At 49.7% G+C, this 18,525-nt stretch overlaps 2 protein-coding genes across 6 annotated transcripts; one reads left to right on the plus strand and one right to left on the minus strand.

Annotated features, from left to right (window-relative positions):
* Positions 1–334: 334 nt before the first annotated feature.
* Positions 335–6,202, minus strand: EARS2 (glutamyl-tRNA synthetase 2, mitochondrial). 4 transcript variants are annotated; one of them, XR_014493718.1, is made up of 9 exons: positions 6,133–6,202; positions 4,750–4,905; positions 3,802–3,991; positions 3,091–3,563; positions 2,694–2,802; positions 2,139–2,292; positions 1,671–1,790; positions 1,084–1,216; positions 335–994 (listed from the first exon to the last, which is right to left on the minus strand). XR_014493718.1 is itself a non-coding variant. In XM_083373130.1 (9 exons), exons 1-9 carry the CDS (start codon positions 6,173–6,175, stop codon positions 899–901), a joined length of 1,485 nt encoding a protein of 494 aa, XP_083229256.1. In that variant the 5' UTR covers positions 6,176–6,202; the 3' UTR covers positions 335–898. The 4 variants fall into 4 exon arrangements, 3 of the variants coding, with proteins under 3 accessions (XP_083229256.1, XP_083229257.1, XP_083229258.1); XM_083373130.1 differs by having other exon boundaries at positions 1,671–1,801; XM_083373131.1 differs by lacking the exon at positions 6,133–6,202 and adding an exon at positions 5,493–5,526 and having other exon boundaries at positions 1,671–1,801.
* A 52-nt stretch (positions 6,203–6,254) lies between these two features.
* On the plus strand, positions 6,255–16,619 carry UBFD1 (ubiquitin family domain containing 1). Of its 2 annotated transcripts, none has more exons than XM_083373138.1 (7): positions 6,255–6,368; positions 6,611–6,856; positions 6,945–7,153; positions 8,465–8,530; positions 9,330–9,435; positions 12,869–12,951; positions 15,915–16,619. In XM_083373138.1, exons 1-7 carry the CDS (start codon positions 6,344–6,346, stop codon positions 16,023–16,025), a joined length of 846 nt encoding a protein of 281 aa, XP_083229264.1. In that variant the 5' UTR covers positions 6,255–6,343; the 3' UTR covers positions 16,026–16,619. The 2 variants fall into 2 exon arrangements, with proteins under 2 accessions (XP_083229264.1, XP_083229263.1); XM_083373137.1 differs by having other exon boundaries at positions 6,329–6,374.
* The last annotated feature ends 1,906 nt before the right edge of the window (positions 16,620–18,525 follow it).

The following is an 18,525-nucleotide window of genomic DNA, read 5'->3' on the forward strand; positions in this document are numbered from 1 at the left end:
TGCACAGATGATTTTAATTTTATTTTTATCTTAATCTCTGTACTTATTATGTTTTGTTGTTAGCCTCCCTCAGTCCTTCGGGAGATAGGGCGGGATATAAATCCCATTAATAAATAAATAAAATAAATAAATACAGTAATAAAACTGGGCAGTCATGTGGTGACCTGCTTAAGGAGCACAACATATAACTAATTCCAGCCACAAATTGAGAACTAACTTATTTAGCAGAAGCAGCTCTGCATTTGCTGAGCCACCAAAAGCTCCATTGTGGCCCTGGAAAACCACCTGGGTGGCCCCATACAATCCCTGCAGCAAGCAGAGTCGTGCCACAGAGTCACAATGTGAAAGTCTTTATTGATTAAAGCTGAAGAGTTCAGGACCCAGTCTCACCTTGCACAGGTGAGGAAGGAAGGAGACTTCACGAGGTTCAGCTGCAGGAAGAACCTCACCACTGGGAAGCTCCCTGGCCCTAGAAAACTAGCAAATCAGGGGGGAGGAGGGTCCCAGCCTGGCCTTCTCTCTGATAAGTCAACTGTTCCTGGCAAAGACACGCAGCCTAAAGCGCTGAGCTTGGACTTTCATCCAGATTAGGAAAATTTAGGCTTAACTAAAACAAGAGGGTTGATCCCAATTTCCTAACTCCCGCATCTATTGTACCATACTTTTCAGATATTGATCCTTGATCCTTTTCCCCAGAGTTACAAGAGGGGGAATGCCGCACGGGCTGCTTGGGCTCGTCTGTATCTAATTTCAACAGGGCCTTTGATCCAGCTAATATTTTCCCCTTTTCTATTACATTTGAACCCATCAACACCAGAAAAAGTTCTCTGTGCGTTGCCCCCAAGCCTGGGAAAATATTTTCCCAAGCTCCACCATGCTTAGAAGCCCTTCCTTTGCCTCACGGAGCGAGCTGGCTGCAGAGAGCCCCCTGGATGCGAAGGCTGGCCTCCTTGGGTCCCAACAGGATCATCATCTCGGCAACGCTGGGCCCGTCCTGAAAGGGAAGTAGCGGTTACCGCGCAGGGAGGGGCAGGCGAGCGCAGTTCTCCCAAGCCACGCCCAGGACAGGGGAGGGAGACTCGCCTGCAGGCCGCTGAGGGTGAGGCGGAGGAGCTTCATCATGGTGCTGTACTTTGCGCCCCTTATCTGCGCAGGCAGCTGCCTCAGTTGCTGGCCAAGTTCTTCAGGTCTCTGAGTCACTGGCCCTTCCAGCAGCCTTGAGGAGGAGACGACACGGTCAAGCCAGAGCAGAAGAGAAGCAGGCCCAGCTGGTCAACCGCATTCCTGAGCATCTGGCATTTCTGCAAGGCCCTTTTGAGGAAGCCTTGGACAAACAGCAGAAATGCTCGCTGACGGACCCCATTTGGTGGCCCGGGGAGTGTCAAAGGGACCAAATCTGAATCCGGCAGGCGTCTGAAGACCAACTGCGTGGCACCAACTCAAGCTGCTTATCTGCCACCGTTCTGGCAGTTAGTGAAACGTTCACTTCATTAAAATCACCAGAGAGACGTCATCACAAGAGTCCGGATTATTTTTTTCACATGGCGTTTGTACTCAAATGGTAGACCCAATGAAATTTACCCAGCAGGGAAAATGTTCATTTTCACATGAGGACGTTTATGAAAAAAAAGGCGAGTAGGAATTCCCCACCAAGACCGCAGCCAGTTCACCTGAGGACCGCCCTTCCTATCTGGTCTGTCTCCGTGGAGAGACTCCGCAGCTTCTCGGGAGGCACAGAGGGTCGGATCCACAAGAAAGCGTAGCTGGGGGACACCAAGTCCTTCAGACGGCTAAGGTGGCCCTAGGGAGGGAGGAGTTCTGAGAGCAGAGCCCAGGAGAGGGAGGGAATCCCTTCTCCCCGCCATGTCCTGCTCCCTGCCTGGACGACGTCCTCCAGCTGGTGCGCAACTTGCCAAGTCACCCAATCCTGACAGCACCCAAGCACCCCAGCCGTGTGGCAAACAGGCCTGACTTGCTAGTCAGGAAAGGATTAAATGCCCTTTCATCTAAACTGCCCTTAGCTTAGTATAGACCAGCAGGCACCCCGCCCCCCCACAGAGAGAAGTCACATCTATGGGGCCCCGGTCATTTGGCAGGAATCCAGAGACCCCTCTGAAAACAAACTGCTTCCGACTTACCCGCCTCATCAGCAGCACCTGCTCTACGTAACCCTTTTCAAGGACCTCCCTCTCCGGAAGCTGCTGGCCGTAGACTTCCTCCACAGAGGCCTGGACCTCTGCCACGAGCTTCTGCCGTAGCCTCTCATCTGCAATCTGCTGGGCCAGATGAACCCTAAGCAAAAGAAGGTACCGGATGCAGGCAGAGGCAAAACGGGCCACAGCAACCCTTCACATGAACACACCTCACTAAGACGGCCCACTACTCCAAACAACCACCCCCCCTCCCAGTGCAGCCCTCTTGTAATGCAGAGCCACAGGTTGACCCCCTCTTCTTTGTGGCCACCCCTTAGAGTGTGTCCAGTTTGGCCAAGTCATTTTCTGGACTATTCCAGCAAGACACGCTGACATCTTGAGAAGGTCGGGGGGAAAGAAATTCCCTCATTACCCCAGTCAGTTTCAAGGAGGTGGGGAATGAGTGACAATGGGGGCAGGGGGACCAGCCTCCAAAACACCGAAGAGGGAGCTACTGTAGAGAGCAACAGGAGGTGTCTGAAGCCCTTTCATGTTCTCCACCTGTTGAATTCTGGCAGTTTCTTCAAATCCAGGAGGGCGGAATGCCTTTCAACCCTGCTCAGATCAAACTCGTCAATCAGCTCCTTTAGTGTCCGTCCCATTCTATTCTCTGCAAAACAGACCAAGAAGCTGCTGAACGATACCTGATTTCTACAACCCCCTTTGATGGAAAGGTACCACACTAATTCCTCCTACTTTACCCACAGCCTACTTTACCTGCCCATCCCTCAATCTGCAACCAAGCTGAGGACAAGCTTTCCCACCTCAACATGCCTGAGGAAATGGGTTTGTAGACCGGCTCCTGCACAGTCCTTGACACGGTTGAAAAGACAGACACAAACGGTTCTGAAAACACACACATCCACTTTCTTTCCCCTGCAAGAGGCGACTACATTACCTGCAAACCCCGAGCCAGAGTGTGTCATGAGATCCAGGAGGGTGGCCGGCAAATAGCCATTTTGCGCAAGCTCCTCCACAAAAATATGCCCTTGCCTCTTGGAGAGTTTGCTGCCATCTTCGTTCAGGAGCAGTGGAAGGTGCCCAAAATGAGGTGGCTCCCAGCCGAACGCCCTGTAGAGGAGGAGGTGTTTGGAAGTGGAGGTGAGCCATTCAGCTCCACGCAGAACATGACTGATCTCCATCAGGTGATCATCCACCACGTTAGCCAGGTGATAGGTTGGAAAGCCATCGCTCTTCAAAATCACCGGATCACCTTCCACACTGGCCACCTCGTGCCTGCTCCACCCATGGATTAGATCGCAAAAGGGATCCGACTGCTCTTCCAGGTGAAAACGCACCACGTAGTCAGCACCTTGAGACAGCTTCTCAGCAACCTCCTTGGGTTTTAGGTGACGACACCTATTGTCATACCTGTGGAGGAAAAGAACTAGAATGCATCAACTCTGCAAAACTAAAGTTACTCCTGTTTGTATAAAGCAGCCTCCTCTTCCAACCACAGGTGAAAAAAGGAGTCCCTGCGGACTTTACTCCGCCAGTCGTTGCCGACTTTAGGGGACAGTGTTCATCTCCGTTTCACCAATCACAGAAGAAAGCAAGAATTTAAGAGTCTGATGCTAAAGTTTAGCCTCACTACATCAACAGTTCTCACCGTGGAGTTTGCTGACTGCGCAATGCTTCCTTCTTTAGTAATTCCAGGCGCTGAGGGGTGCAGAAACAGTGATAGGCAGCCCCTTTCTCAAGAAGCAGTTCTGTGTATTTCTTATATAGGTCACACCGTAGGGACTGCTGGTAAGGGGCGGCAGGGCCGCCTCGGCGAGGGCTCTCATCCGGCGGCAGGCCTGCAGGCAGGCAACAACTATGAGCGAGACAGAGTGACGACAAAAACCACAGTCCAGCCCAATCCATCGGCCACACAGGCTCTGCCCCTCCACCCTCAAGGAGCCCTGTAAGCTAGAGAAGAGCTCCAGTTGGTGGCACATCTGCTGATATGCTGTAAGTCTGCACATTTCATTCTCAGGAGGCCGGGGGACTAAAAGTTGATCGATCGCATGCCTAAGGTCTCTTTACCAAGAGGGTTACAGCGACCTGGGAAGAATCAGGCCACAAGTATCGAGTAATGGCAAGACTTCAAGGAAGGCCACAGGAATCTTCCCAACACTTGACAGGCTTATCAACAGTAGGAAGGATAGCTCTCTCTACTCTGGACATCACTGCACAATATTCAGGAGCGCACTAACAGACCTGAGGAAGCTGTAGCGTTCCTATTGCTGGTATGGGGTTTAAGCCTCCAACAGGACTAGAAACGGAGACCGGATGGACCGTTACTGCCAGGAGGTGTACTGAGCAAAGATCAGGATCCATACTTTCTACAGAACCTCCGCCTCCAATACTCACAAAATGGGTCTGGAACAGGGACGGATCCCTTGCAGCCACATGTAACCCTTTCCCCCCAACGTTTCTCAGGGCCCCGGAGACGACGGGGGCAACACACTGGCAGAAAAATATTGTCAAAACGATGGCAAAAGGCAAGGCTTTTAAAAGGGATAAAAAAAAACCAGGCAGGCCTGATCCCCTTCAACAGGCTCCGGTTCCTTACCTGCCCACTCCAATGCATCTTCTATGCTTTCAGAGGCTGCTGCTACCGCACGGCTTTGATCGGTGTCTTCCAGTCGAAGGATAAAGCTGCCCCGGTGTTTTCGGGCAAAGAGATAGTTGTACAGAGCAGTCCGGAGCCCTCCCAAATGTAGAAAGCCTGTTCAAAGAGGACAGCAGAGCTCAGAGGAAACGGGCAGGTTAGCAAAATCCCGGTGAGGGAAGGCTGAGCAGAGCCAGCGGCCTCTTCAGCGGAGAGAGCTACTAGCCAGGGAAAGCACAGCTTAGTTCCCAGGAAAAACGCCCTCTTTCCAGAATCCCGGGGGACACCACCTCGGCCCTGGGATTTGAAAGGGAGGCTTGGTCCCTCTACCCGCTTATGCATGCAGGCATGGGGAGGGGGGCAAGGGAGGATTTTTTAAAAGGAGGAAATGGGCTCGTCAGGAGCTTTTAATAATAAATAATAAACCTTTATTGTCAAAGTACAACATGTGTACATTGAGATTAGCTGAGCCTCCCCCCCCCCCCTGCTCTCTCCCCCCAACACACAGTGACAACAAACCCTCCATCCCACCACACTATGTGAACCAACTACACCACACACCGGCCTCCCAAGTCAATTCTGCATAGGATTACGTCCCATTTAAAAGCCTAACAGCCCACGGATAAAAGCTGTTCTTCAGCCTGTTGGTGCGGCTGGCTATATTCCTATATCTCCTACCGGATGGTAGGAAAGTCAAGAGGTACCGTCCAGGGTGTGAGTCATCCCTGAGAATCTTCCTCACTCTTCCAAGGCAAAGGGGAAAGCGCGGAGGAGAGGAGAATTTGCCCAGATGCGAACCCTGAGATTGCAGAGGGCAGGTGGGGGAGGACAGGCGGCCTGCAAAATGGGCCGCGCCCGGGCTGCTCCTTAGCCGGCCCAGCAACCGCTGCCTATGAAAGCCGGGCAGGCGGCGGGCTGGTTTGCGTTCGACTGTGGAGCCGAGAGAGCCGGAAGGGCCCGAGGCCAAGAAGAGAGCTTCTCTCCTCCAAAGGAGTCCTGCTCTGGCCGTCCCCGCTTGTGGCTCTGCCGGCTCTTGCAGCCCGCGAACCCAGCGTTTCCCAACCTTAGGAACTTGAAGAGGCGTGGACTTCAACTCCCAGAATTCCCCAGCCAGCATAGCTGGCTGGGGAATTCTGGGAGTTGAAGTCCACGCATCTTCAAGTTCCTAAGGTTGGGAAACGCTGCGCTAACCCGCCCAGGCGTAAAAGCGCCCCGCTGGGGCAGCCAAGCCTAGCGCGGCCATCCGCGCCTCTTCGCCCGGGGGCCGCGATGGGGAGCCCCGAAGGCGGCCGAGGGGAAGAAGCCGCCCTTCCTTCCTGCCTCGGGCGGAGCCGCGGCACTCACCGGTCGGGCTGGGCGCGAACCTCACCCGCACGGCGCGCGCCATGAGCCCACGCGGAAGCCCCGCCCCCGCGCCACAGGCACCGCCCCCCCGGCGGGCGGGGCTCTCGGGCGGAGCCGCCCCTCGGGCGGGGCGCGCGGCCACGGTGGCCGGCGAGGGCCAATCGCGGCGCCCTTCCCGACGCGCCCCGCGGCCGGGCTGTACACAATCATCATGGCGGCCGCCTCTGCCTCCCCCGGTGCGCGTGAGCGAGACCGGCCGTTCCGCGCGGCGCGCGAGGCGGGGGGCCCGGGGCGGGAGGGGGCCTCGGCGGAGGCCGCGCCGTCGGCGGGGAGCCCCCCACGCCCGCCCGCCCGCCCGGCGCCTCCGGCCTGCCGCGGCTCCGCGCGGGGCGTCCGCCGAGAGGGGGCGGCGCGGGGGGCCGCGCAGGGAGCCCGGGTGGCGGGTCTATCGCCGTTTGCCTTGCCTTCCTTTTCGCAGACTCGGAGGAAGCCGGCCTGGACGCGGAGGGCCGCCAGGGCGAAGAGGAGAACGGCTCGCCGCCTGCCCAGGAGCCCCCGAGCGGCCCCGCCGACCCGGAGGCCTCGGTGAGCAACGGGGGCGAAGCCGAGACGGGGAAGGAGTTGGTGGAGCTGAAAGTCATCTGGAACAAAAACAAGTACGACCTGAAGTTCCCTCTGGACAGCACCGGAGCGGAGCTGAAGCTGAAGATCCACTCGCTGACAGGTGAGAAGGAGGAGGAGGAGCTCCGCCTGAGCCCCCCCCCCGGGAAGACCCCTGCGCTGAGCCTCCCTCTCGCTTTCCTCTCTGGCAGGCCTCCCCCCCGCCATGCAGAAGGTCATGTTCAAGGGGCTGCTCCCGGAGGAGAAAACCTTGCGAGAAATTAAAGTCATCAGCGGGGCGAAAATAATGGTGGTGGGCTCGACTATCAATGACGTCTTGGCAGTCAACACACCCAAAGATGCCGCTCAGCAGGAAGTGAAGTCCGAAGAGGCCAAAAAAGAGCCCCTCTGCAGACAAAAGGTCAGTTGGAGCCACCAGCTGGTACCGACGGGTTTGAGGGTGCTTTTCACTTCTAGCAAAGGTAAACTCTACTGAACCGTAGGCCCGTTGGGAAAGGGGCTCTTTACGTTTTGTTGAGCTGAAGCTTTGTATTTTGGTCCTCCTTCTCCACTAACGCTTCAGTTTTAAGAGGGGTGGAAGCAGTCCTTGCTATCAATTCATCGCCTGCCAGCTTTGTCACGGACAGGCACTTATTCAGTAATGCTTTTTGGTCACCAACTCACCTTTTTGAGTTGCCGGTTCTGACATCTAGTAGACTTCGAACTTATGCCTCATTCTTCACATGTAGAAGGTGTCGGGTGATTTGTCCTCCATGTTCCAATAGGGCCAGGCAACATTACTTTTCTGAAATTCTGCCAGTTAATTTTACCAGCAAGGAGCAAAGCAGCCTGTTTCTCAGATAAAGTATTTTCTTGTAATCCTATCTTTCCCCCCCTTGCTGTTATTTTCTTGCCATCTCAGTGGCTTGTTTACTGGTGGTAAACAAGGTTTTATTTTTTAACTATTAAGTAAGTGAGCATGCACAGGCAGACTACTTTAAACTTTCCAAAACCTTTGGTTGGTTCACCATAAATTATTTATAACTGCTCTACTTTTTTTTGCTGGCTCCTCTTATTGCCTTGCATTTTTGTCAATGCTGATGCTGCTAATATTTCCCATGATTTATCACCTCTCGGTATTACCTCCTTCCCACTTGGTGATCTTGTGAATGAGTTTCTGCAAATCCAACCACCTTGATTCTATAACGGTAGAACTCTGTAGCTGCAGTAAACTAGAGTGCATTTAGGCAAATGTTCCAAATGTTTTGGTCTCCCCATTCAGAGGCTCTGTGAGCACCTGCACCAAGGTTGTCGTGCAGTGCAGCAAGTTGCAGAATTTTTAAAGTAGAGGTTGCAGCTTGGTTTGCAGCCTCCATCTCTGTGAGCACATAGAGAAATATATATTGACCAAAGTAAAAACACATTCCTTCAACTCAACCTCTGAATTTGAAAAAGTTGCCTATACCATCTAGATTTTCTGTGTAACTTCAGCCGATTATTTGTTGAGAAAACATGAATTCTGCTCCACAAGGAAGAAATGCAATACAATAACAACACTGGTCTCTTTTAATTAGTATCTGTTTGCACCTTATTTATAGGCTGCTATTTTCTGACTGAAGGTTGCACATCTCAGAATTTTTAGGTTTCTCATTAATATGCTGGCAAGTAAGCACAGTGGAAATCCTGCGAGGCTTCTATCATTTTTTGGTTAATTTTTATTTCTGCTTTACAGCAACATAGGAAAGTCTTGGATAAAGGGAAGCCTGAAGATGTGATGCCTTCTGTCAAGGGTGTCCAGGTAAGAAACAAGAATCGAAGGGCCAGGGATCGGCAATTCTGGTTGTTCTGTTTTTATGAGAGGCAGTAAAGAGAATATAGTGTTTCTCCTTCAATCAATGAATCAGAGTAGAGCTGGAAGGGACCTTGGAGGTCTTCTAGTCCAGCCCCCTGCTCAAGCAGGAGAACCTGTATCATTTCAGACAAGTGGCTGTCCAGTGATGAAGCACCCACAACGTCTGAAGGCAAGCAGTTCCCCTGGTTCATTGTCCTCGCTGTTAGGAAGTTTCTCCTTAATTCCAGGTTGCTTCTCTCCTTGATTGGTTTCCATTGATTGTTTCTTGTTTTGCCTTCTGGTGCTTTGGAGAATAAATTGACTCCCTCCTCCTTGTGGCATCCTCTCAAATACTGGAACCCTGCCATCATATCCCCCCTACTCCTTCTTTTCTCTAGACTGGCCTTTCCCAAATTCTGCAGCCGTTCTACGTATGCTTTAGTCTCCAGACCTTTAATCATCTTAGTTGCTGTTCTTTGCACTTTTCTGGACAAATTTCTGCCTTCTATTGCTTTTGCCTCAATGTCCAGTACTATATAATACATTATTTAATTTACCCAAGTTACCGTATATATTGTTCTATGTTTATTAAATATGATTAATTCTTTCACTGATAATTTTTCTTTTACTGGAATACTGCTATCATGTCACCCTAGTTCTTCTTTTCTCTAGAATAGCAAAATCCACATCTTGCAAACATTCTTCCTGTGTAAGTCGTACTGTAAGTTGCTTTGTTCATAGAAACCTTGTGTCTCAACCTCTTTAGGAGCGTCTGCCAACCGTTCCTTTATCGGGCATGTACAACAAGTCAGGTGGAAAAGTACGGCTAACCTTTAAACTTGAACAAGATCAGCTCTGGATTGGCACTAAAGGTGCGTGCCCAAGTTGCGTGATTGTTGAGATCCTGAAAGCTTAGCTTTATGTGATAACAGTACTTTGTGATTTCTGGGTTATTGCGTCTGAGCTGGTGAGCCTCACTGAATCCAATTCACCCGTGAATTGAGCCTATTTAAGTTGCTCCATTTTGATTCGTGCGCAATGTGTGAAGCTTAAAGAGCCAAAACATTAGTGACAGGAGTGTCTTTTGCTGCCCCTTGACTCGATGCTTTTAGGGCAAAAGTTTCCAGTTCTGAGAAACAGGAGGGCAGCCTCAAGACCGCCTGGAGCCCCTCCAGCCCTGCTGCCTGGCACTTGAGGCCGTTGCCTCAGCTGGCTGAAAGGCGAGCGAAAGACTTGGGCTGCTAACCGAGAGGCAGTGGTGAAGCTCCCGTGGAGAGAAAACTCTCTGTAGGATGGAATCTATGGGGCTGTTTTTCTCTCTTGAGATTTCACTGTAAGCCATATAGAGTGTGTGTGTGGGGGGGTGCTGTTAAGCAATGTTGCTCTCGCTGATCTTTTTTTAACAGCAAATACTGTTAATTCAATTTTAAATGCTTCTAAAATAATTATGCAGGCTTAATTTTGGTCTGGTAGCATATATTCTGCAATACGTATGACCACAATTGAGCCCAAAATTGCTGCTCTTAGCGAGACAGTTATGAAATGAATTTCGCACCATTTTACAACCTTTCTTGCCACAGTTATTGAGTGAATCACAGCAGTTGTTTAGTTAGTGACACAGGTTCTAAGCGAATCTGGCTTCCCCATTGACTTTGCTTGTCAGAAGGTTGCAAAAAGGGGATCACCTGACCCTGGGACACTGCGACCGTCATAAATATGAGTCAGTGGCCAAGCATCTGAATTTAGATCCCTGACCCTGGGGATCCTGCAACAGTCATAAGTGTGAAAATTAGTCATAAGTCATTTTTTTCACTTTGTAATTTCAAACAGTCACTAAATTGTAAGTCGAGGACTACCTATATTTAAGCATATGTTTTAGCTCCTTAGAGGCTTGTGGAATTGAGTAGAATATAAATTATAGCAAGTAAATAAGTATCTCGTAATGGGATCAATGGGCACAGAATGATTTGCTCCACTAAGTGCAAAATATGTGTACTTTTTTCATATTACAAAAACAACTCAATCTGTTTTGTGTGGCATAGTTTATTTTTTGTTAATGTTATATTGAGCATAGTTCAGTAATTTTCTTTGCTTACTGATATCTCTTTTGAAGCTACATCTTTAAATAAATGGGCAGAATGCTTTGCTCCAGTAAATGCACAATTTGATAATTTTGTCGTTATCTAATTTTGTTTAGAGCTAAGCAGCTGAGTTCTTCTTGAACTCTGAGCTTGGTTGTTCCTACATATATTTCTCTTAACCAGTGTAGATACCATCATCAGTACAAGGAAGAGTAAAGTTTGCAGGTGGATTGTTTAAGAAGTATTTCTTGCTTAACATTCATTTATTCAATGATTGGTTCCTGAAGTTCTGGACATTGCAGTACGCCGATGGTGGCCATGTGAGCAAACTCCAGCCCACTTACATTTAGGCTGCGTGTCATCAGCTAACCTGCCACACCACGTACTGCACTGCTGCAGAACCAGCTGGGCCTCCTTCTACCCGCCAGGCTTCTTTTTGCAAAAGATGGCTCTGGGCAGGGTGTGAGAGAAGCCCCGGCTGCACCGGCACGTAATGGTGTGCAGTGTAGCCAGGTGAGATGGCACACAGGGCTGGGCAGCTGGTGGCAGTGGGAAGGGGGGCGGCCAAAAGGGCAGCGATAGCAGCAGCACTTAGACTTATAGACCGTCTCTAGTGCTTTGCGGTACTCTCTGATTGGTTGAATCAAAAGTTGGAATTAAGATTGCTGGAAGAAATAACAACCTAAGATATGCAGATGATACCACTCTTAATGGCAGAAAGTGAAGAAGAACTAAAGAGCCTCTTGTTGCGGGTGAAGAAGGAGAGTGCAAAACTTGGGTTGAAACTAAACATTAAGAAAACCAAGATCATGGCATCCGGACCTCTCGATTCCTGGCAAATAGATGGGGAAGAAATGGAGGTAGTGACAGATTTTATTTTCCTGGGCTCCAAGATCACTGCAGATGGGGACTGTAGCCAAGAAATTAAAAGACGCTTGCTCCTCGGGAGGAAAGCCATGGCAAATCTAGACAGCACACTAAAAAGCAGAGACATCACCCTGTCAACAAAAGTGCGTATAGTCAAGGCTATGGTCTTCCCAGTTGCAATGTATGGCAGTGAAAGTTGGACCATAAGAAAGGCTGAGCGCCAAAGAATTGAGGCCTTTGAACTATGGTGCTGGAGAAGACTCCTGCGAGTCCCTTGGACTGCAAGGCGATCAAACCGGTCAGTCCTAGAGGAGATCAACCCTGACTGCTCTTTAGAAGGCCAGATCCTGAAGCTGAAACTCAAACACTTTGGCCACCTAATGAGAAGGAAGGACTCACTGGAGAAGAGCCTAATGCTGGGAAAGATTGAGGGCAAGAGAAGAAGGGGACGACAGAGAATGAGGTGGCTGGATGGAGTCACTGAAGCAGTAGGCGTGAGCTTAAATGGACTCCAGAAGATGGTAGAGGACAGGAAGGCCTGTAGGAACGTTGTCCATAGTGTCGCGATGGGTCGGACATGACTTCGCAACTAACAACAACAACAACTGATTGGTTTACAATGTCAGCACGTTGCCCCCAGCAATCTTGGTCCTCATTTGACAGATCCTGGAAGGGTGGAAGCCTGAGTCGACCTTGAGCTGGTCAGGATCAAACTCCAGGCTGTGAGCAGAGTTTGCCTGCAATCTGCATTCTAAACTCTGCGCCACCATGGGGGGTGGGGTGTAGCTCAAGAGGAGGCAGTCCCTTATCAAACCAAGGCTCAGAGCTGGGCGGTACGAAGCTGGTAATGGCTTGCATCAGGCTGAGTCCTCACCTAACAACCTGTGGGTTTTGGATAATGATGGTAAAGGGGGCTGCCATCACATAATATCATGGTTTACAACTTTGTTGCTTAGTGATTGAAATTCCAGTCCCAATTCCCGTCATTAACTGACGACTAACTGTCGTAGCCGGTCTTGATAGACTTAGTTGGGCTGTTCCACTGTCAAGGAAGGAATCACGAAGCAAGGCCAGTCGGTAAACACCAACCTTCCATGCACTGAAGATGTTACCTAGCCTGGTGATAGATGTGCGGGAAAACAACTAAGATCAGAATATGTAGTTAGTTTGATGTAGTTTGACGTAGATACTAGTTACTAAAGTTGACTGTTTATCCAACCATAGGCTGCATGTCCAATAAGACAAGAGCATGTAAAAGATTTCATGATGGTATAAGATAAGCTTGGTGGGTGGGAGGGGAAAATATGAGGAAATGTGGAACATCAGTTATCCAAACATTTTGTATCTTTCAATGTAGAAAGAACAGAAAAGTTACCCATGGGATCCATCAAGAACGTGGTGAGCGAACCCATTGAAGGGCATGAAGATTATCACATGATGGTAAGTGGCTTCAGCTGAGAATTGATGCCTTCCCATGGGCAAAGGCGATCCGCTTGAGGGGCTCCAGCAGAGTTTATCCACGGAGGCAGCAGTTCTTGTTGGTCCCTCAACAAGTCAGGACAGGCATCTTAGCAACTTTAAAGTATTTAAGTAAAGCCAGTCGGGTCTTTTCTGCCTCCTCCTCGTAGCAATCATCCTTGGCAGTTAGCCAGCTCTCTCCCCCATCTGCAGTCATCCCAACTCCCAGAGCCTCTGACCTTCAGGTGACTTGGTCTCCAACTGCTGAATGCCAGGTCAGCCTGAAACGGGTCTCCCCCGTCCATTGTTGTGCAACGATAGATGTGGAATGTTTCACCAAGGCTTGGATGAGCACGGAAGAGGCCTTGGGTTAGCAGCTGGCCTCATTCCAAGGCTGGGAGAGGGGTGGAGGGTCTGCCCCCAAAATCCAGTATGAGACCTTCCTGTCAGTCAGGATTGTTGCTCTAGTCTTGGCTGCCTGCTATTCTGCAGCTTCCCTGCTCACGATGAGGGCTGCTCCGGGGGTCTCCTGAACCGGGCAGACAGAGTGACTTGCCTCCACTCAGTGCAGAAACTGAAGTGCCCCAGGAATTCATGGCTAGTGCGATAACCGTGAACTGAACACAGATCATCAAGCACCCAGCACGCTATGGTGGGCGTGCCCTGGATCTCTTTTTTTGTCTTGGGGCAGGTGCAACACGATCTGGTGTAATGTCTGCTCTTGGTTGTGGTCAGTCCCGTCTGTTTTTCTGGGAGCTTTTGGAATCTTCAGCTACCCGGTGCATCCCGTTAATATCCTGAGTGCGTTTGGGAGTTTTCCGAGGCTCTGAGGGGCAGTTTGACCACAGCCTGATTCCTCGCTTGAAATGAGGGGACAAAACATGAGATTGGACGGACCCCGAGTGGCCTCCCCTTGTAAGCCTGTCTCAGGGCCCCCTCGCCTTTCAGAGGAGCCCCAGAAAATGAGCAGCAGAGAACGCTGGGGAGAGCCAGGCTCGTTCTTTTGGACTTGCCCTTTCCCTGGGAGGAGTTTTATCCCGTGAGTCTTGAGTTCTCAGAATTGTTAGAGCAGCAGCTACCTGTAGGATAGATCCGTGTCCCTCTTTCCTGGCAAGGCCGTCGGAAGAAAATGGGTTGCTGTAGTGGCTTTCTCCTTGAGTGAAGGGGTGGTTTGTGCCTCCTCCTCAAGAAACCATCCCTGGATACAGAGATAGTGGACAATTTCCATTTAGTATCTCACTTCCCCTTTTGAGGAAAGGTCTGGAGAAGATGGTTGAGCTGCAGTTCCAGAGAATCCTGGAAGAAAAAGATTACCTGGAATCCTTTCAGCATTGATTGCACTCGCGGATGACCTCTGGCAGAGCAGGAGAGGCAGTGCGACTCTTCCCATTGTCTCAGCAGCTCGATTGTGACGTCCACCTGGACCGACTTCAGGGTTTGGGGGGGGCTGTTCTGCAGTGGCTTTTCTTCTATCTCCTAGGTTGGTGCGTGGAAGCAGTAGAAGCGAGAGAGCGAAGCTTAAGCCTCCTCAGAGATCAGTGGCCTCCCCTCTCATATTTAAGATCTACATGGGATTGCTGGGAGAGGTCATCTAAAGGCACAGGTCGAGTGTCCAAAGTATGCTGATGAATCCCAGTTGTCCGTCTTCACCCCCAGGCTACCCAAGTGATGCTTTTGAGAGGGGCTGGAGGCTGTTAGGGGCCGGCTCTGAGTTGGGAGATCAGCTCTATCTGAGCATGTGTGAGATTTCGTTCTCAGGGGGGTTGTGCTTCCCCAGGGGAAACTGTACAATTGGGGCTCCTCTTGGACTTGAAAGAGCCGGCGGCAGCTGTAGCTAAAGTTTGCCCAGATCCATCTTATTGTTGTCATTCATAACATAGTCATCCCCTATTTGGACTATAGGTAGACTTGCATCCACAATTGTGATCAGAATCTTTGGCCATTGAGTGAAGCAGTCATACGATTGCTTCACTCAACAACCACAATCCCTGCATTCCCAATTGCGGTTGGGAAATGATTCCCTGGGACGTTAGGTGGCTGAAGCAAAGGAGCTGCCTGCTGTAGGAGCTCCACTTCCACGGGGCCAGGGCCCTCTGGCAGGCAGCCCTTTTGCTCCGGAAAAGGCCGTCCTGAAATCAAAGCAGAATTCTTTCAAGAAATGTGTACATCGTGGGGCATTTGCAGACAGCCCCCAGAGACAAGAGGGCTGCCTCTGGATTCCGGTGGTGGCGGCGGCAGGTACCCCCTGCTACAGAGGCTCCATGCCAAAATCCTGCTTCAGGCAGTGTCCCGCCTCCCCCGCTCTATGGAGGAGCAGAACAGGGAGGTCCTGTCAGGGTGCTATTCACCTGATAAGCCCACCAGTCCCCCGGTAATGCTGACAGGTGGTCTTGCATCTGGGGGAAACTGCACCTTGCAGTTACCGCTTTGTCCTCATTGCACATCAGTGGTAACAACTATGGTTCAAAATCTGGCTTGTTGTCTCTTGGCCTGTCAAGCTGGTCTATACGTTCACAATGCAGCTAGATTGCAAACCAGTTTCAGCCTGTGGACGCGATCTCCGTTTGAAGAGCAAGCTCAGTTCTCTAACTGGCCAGTTCAAATGAAGCAGCAGACCATGGTTTGTGGCACGGAGGAATTGGCAACCAGACTGCAGGATCCAAGGGGAGGAGAAAACAGCTTCCTTGGGCCTCCTTGTGGGGTAGCTGAAAATCTGCCAGCCTTACTGAGTAGGAAGAATGGAGTTGTGCGGGGTGTGTGTGTCAAACTTTCCAGGAGATGACCTGGAACTGAGATTGTTACTTTACTGCTGTAATGTTTGGCTTATATCGTTGGTATCCAGGTAAGAGTTTCTGACGTAAAACCCTTGATCCTAAAACTGGAAGTAAATGTAGAGCTTCTAAAATCACCTGAGGCTGACTTGTGGCTCCTCCTCCCCTCCTTAGGCTTTCCAGTTGGGTCCCACAGAAGCCTCTTACTACTGGGTCTACTGGGTGCCCACTCAGTACGTGGATGCAATCAAGGACACGGTGCTAGGGAAGTGGCAGTACTTTTGAAGGCACGCTCACCTCTGGCATGGAGACGGACTCGGAATCTTAAGGACACTGCTGGAAGAGGCCCGGATGGGAGTGGTCCTGGAACTTCTTGACCCACGCCATCTCGGAAGGCCTGGGAGAACGCCAGAGGTGGGGATCTCTCGCCATTAGTCCATTTTTAACTTAAAGCAGTCCAGCAGCAGGAGCTCTTGTTCTGCGGCAGCTTCAACCATATTTAAAAAAAGCAAATACAATGGAAATCAATAAATCTTAATTTACAAAACACTGTGTGTAATACACTTCAACTCTACAGCTCTTCAGATTTCGACAAAAAAAACAATACATCACTCTGGATTTTCTACATGGCTTGGACAAGAGGCGGATATTTTCATAATTCTTCATAGATAAATACCATTGTTTGGGCTTGTAATTGGGCGTCGGAGAAATAGGTTTTCCTCATCTCTTTTTCTTGGAACGTTAATAACAACTTTTCAACTGTACGTAAACTCGGGGGGATTTCACCAGCCGTTCTCTTCCTTGTCCTTAGGCTTTTGTAACCTTTCTGGTGTCGGTAGGCTACAGTTTCCACTCTGAATCCAAAAAGGGTCAACTCTTTTTAAACTTTGTGGTGAATCTTTTCGTATCTGTCACCAGGAGGGAGGGGTTACGTGGGAAATGTGCCATCACATGTTGCTTAGCTGGATGTTTTTTCCCAGGCTTCCCCCCACACACACACACACACTGCTGTTGCCATAACTGGGGGAGCCTCTGTGCCTTAAGTAGCTTTCTTTGGCCATTTCTCTTCGTAGTCCAAGAGCGCTTGGCTCTGAAGGTGCTACCGTTGCTGCTTTGTGGACTTAGTAGTTGGCCTTTTCTTTCCACAGCACAAAGGGAGTTTGCTTAGAGCAGCACATCCGGATGTAAGGAATCCTGTCTTCCAAGCTAGCAGATGCAGCCGAAGGCCTTCCGGGGCCAACCTGGGCACCATGTCACCGCCATATTCTTCCTCGTAACCGCCAGAGAGGCTTTGGTTCCAGGCCTGCTAGTTGTGGAATGCCAGTAGTGAATTTCCATTTTACTTTTACTTGAAAAGGATGCTGGGGAATTACACTCACAGGCCTGTTGTGTTTCTTGCCGGATGGAGAGGGCCGCCATCTGCTGCTGAGGCCATCTAGCGCCCTCGAAATGATAAATTTTAAAGAGGCTTGGGAATTGTAACACCTCCTAGGTAGGCCGTTTTCTACAGTTATCCAGGTTAGAGATTGGTTGTTATTCTGAGAAATTATGAAGCCGTGGAAGAGGAAAAGAATTTGGGGAAAAAATAGACGTGTTGGTCTAGTTATTCTGTGTCATTTATTCTGCAGAATAAGCAGAAAATAATTATTCTGAGTATATGACAAAAACGTCTTAATTTTACGCAAGCAATACCTACAAGTATACCTAGTGTTAAAGATAGCCCTCTGAGCTGTTGTATCCTAAGATATCTCAAGGATTATTTTTGTAACGCTGCAAATAGTTATAATAAATTCCATTGAACTCAGTAGGATTTCCTTGGAGTAAGCTTTGCAAGTAGGAGAAAGTAGATTTTTCAAAAACAGAACTTACCAAAATTGTAATGACTGAAGGAAGACTTTACTACGGTACCTGGCAAATTTTATGTAGGCCATTATGAAACTTATCTTTTTAGGAAAAGCTTACAGAAAACAAGTATTCCTATAAATGAAACTAAGGTGTGGTAATAAACTTGATCCCATTGAACTCTTAACTTACTTGTATTTATCTTAGTCTAACTTGGGTAAACATGGTGCCTCTGCTACAATCAACAGCTCTGGATTACCCTGAAAACGGGATCCGTGCAGTCCTAAACAAGTTTCTCCATAAGACGTAAATCTCCCTGGGTTCAGCCAGCTTATTTGCAGAGAGTTGCAGCTCAAATAGATGATCACACACATTTCATCTGTGATCAGACTCCGTGGCTTGAATAGAGCCAGGGGCCCATAGAAACAAAATGACACATGTCTTGTTGAATCTTGTAGCTGGATTTTAATTGGTATCTTACATTTTTCAGCTGCCAATAGACCTTTTGTGATTCTTGCTTAATTCATGCATATCCAAAATAACAAATTTTCAGTGGTCTGGTGCCGAATCGCTGCTATGGATGCTGCATTCTCTGAAGCTTCAAGTAAGCAGGAATTTCTGCTCTGAAACTCATCCAACCACCAAGTCCTGTTGCTCTCCTGGAATGGGAAGGAGAGATTGCTGGCCCCCACCTCCTCTGCCCTGCTGCTCCCCTCCTGCTTTGTGGGCAAGGGTGCCAGGAGGCCCACCTGGGGAAAGGGGAGGCATGGAGCCATTTTCTTTCCTGCACGTATGATGTGAGCACTGTCAACTAATGCTCTAGCAGTGGCACTGTGTCATGTAGCTGATGAGCAAAACAAGTGATGTGCCTGCAACTGCCCTGTGCAGCTGAAAGAGTCTCCTGCTTGCATTGCTGGAGTAGAACACGAGATCCGCTGCCTGG

The sequence above is a fragment of the Vipera ursinii genome, assembly GCF_947247035.1.
Source record: "Vipera ursinii genome assembly, chromosome: 13".
In the NCBI taxonomy this organism is placed as follows: domain Eukaryota; kingdom Metazoa; phylum Chordata; class Lepidosauria; order Squamata; family Viperidae; genus Vipera; species Vipera ursinii.

Excerpts from the sequence above, each read along its gene's own strand:
- EARS2 (XM_083373130.1), bottom strand. The coding sequence starts at position 6,175 with ATGGCGCGCGCCGTGCGGGTGAGGTTCGCGCCCAGCCCGACCG. Across the intron at positions 4,906-6,132 it reads GTTCGCGCCCAGCCCGACCG|GCTTTCTACATTTGGGAGGG; the intron begins GTGAGTGCCGCG and ends CTCTTTGAACAG. Across the intron at positions 3,992-4,749 it reads AGATGCATTGGAGTGGGCAG|GCCTGCCGCCGGATGAGAGC; the intron begins GTAAGGAACCGG and ends GCCTGCCTGCAG.
- UBFD1 (XM_083373137.1), top strand. The coding sequence starts at position 6,344 with ATGGCGGCCGCCTCTGCCTCCCCCGGTGCGC. Across the intron at positions 6,375-6,610 it reads CTCTGCCTCCCCCGGTGCGC|ACTCGGAGGAAGCCGGCCTG; the intron begins GTGAGCGAGACC and ends TCCTTTTCGCAG. Across the intron at positions 6,857-6,944 it reads GAAGATCCACTCGCTGACAG|GCCTCCCCCCCGCCATGCAG; the intron begins GTGAGAAGGAGG and ends CCTCTCTGGCAG.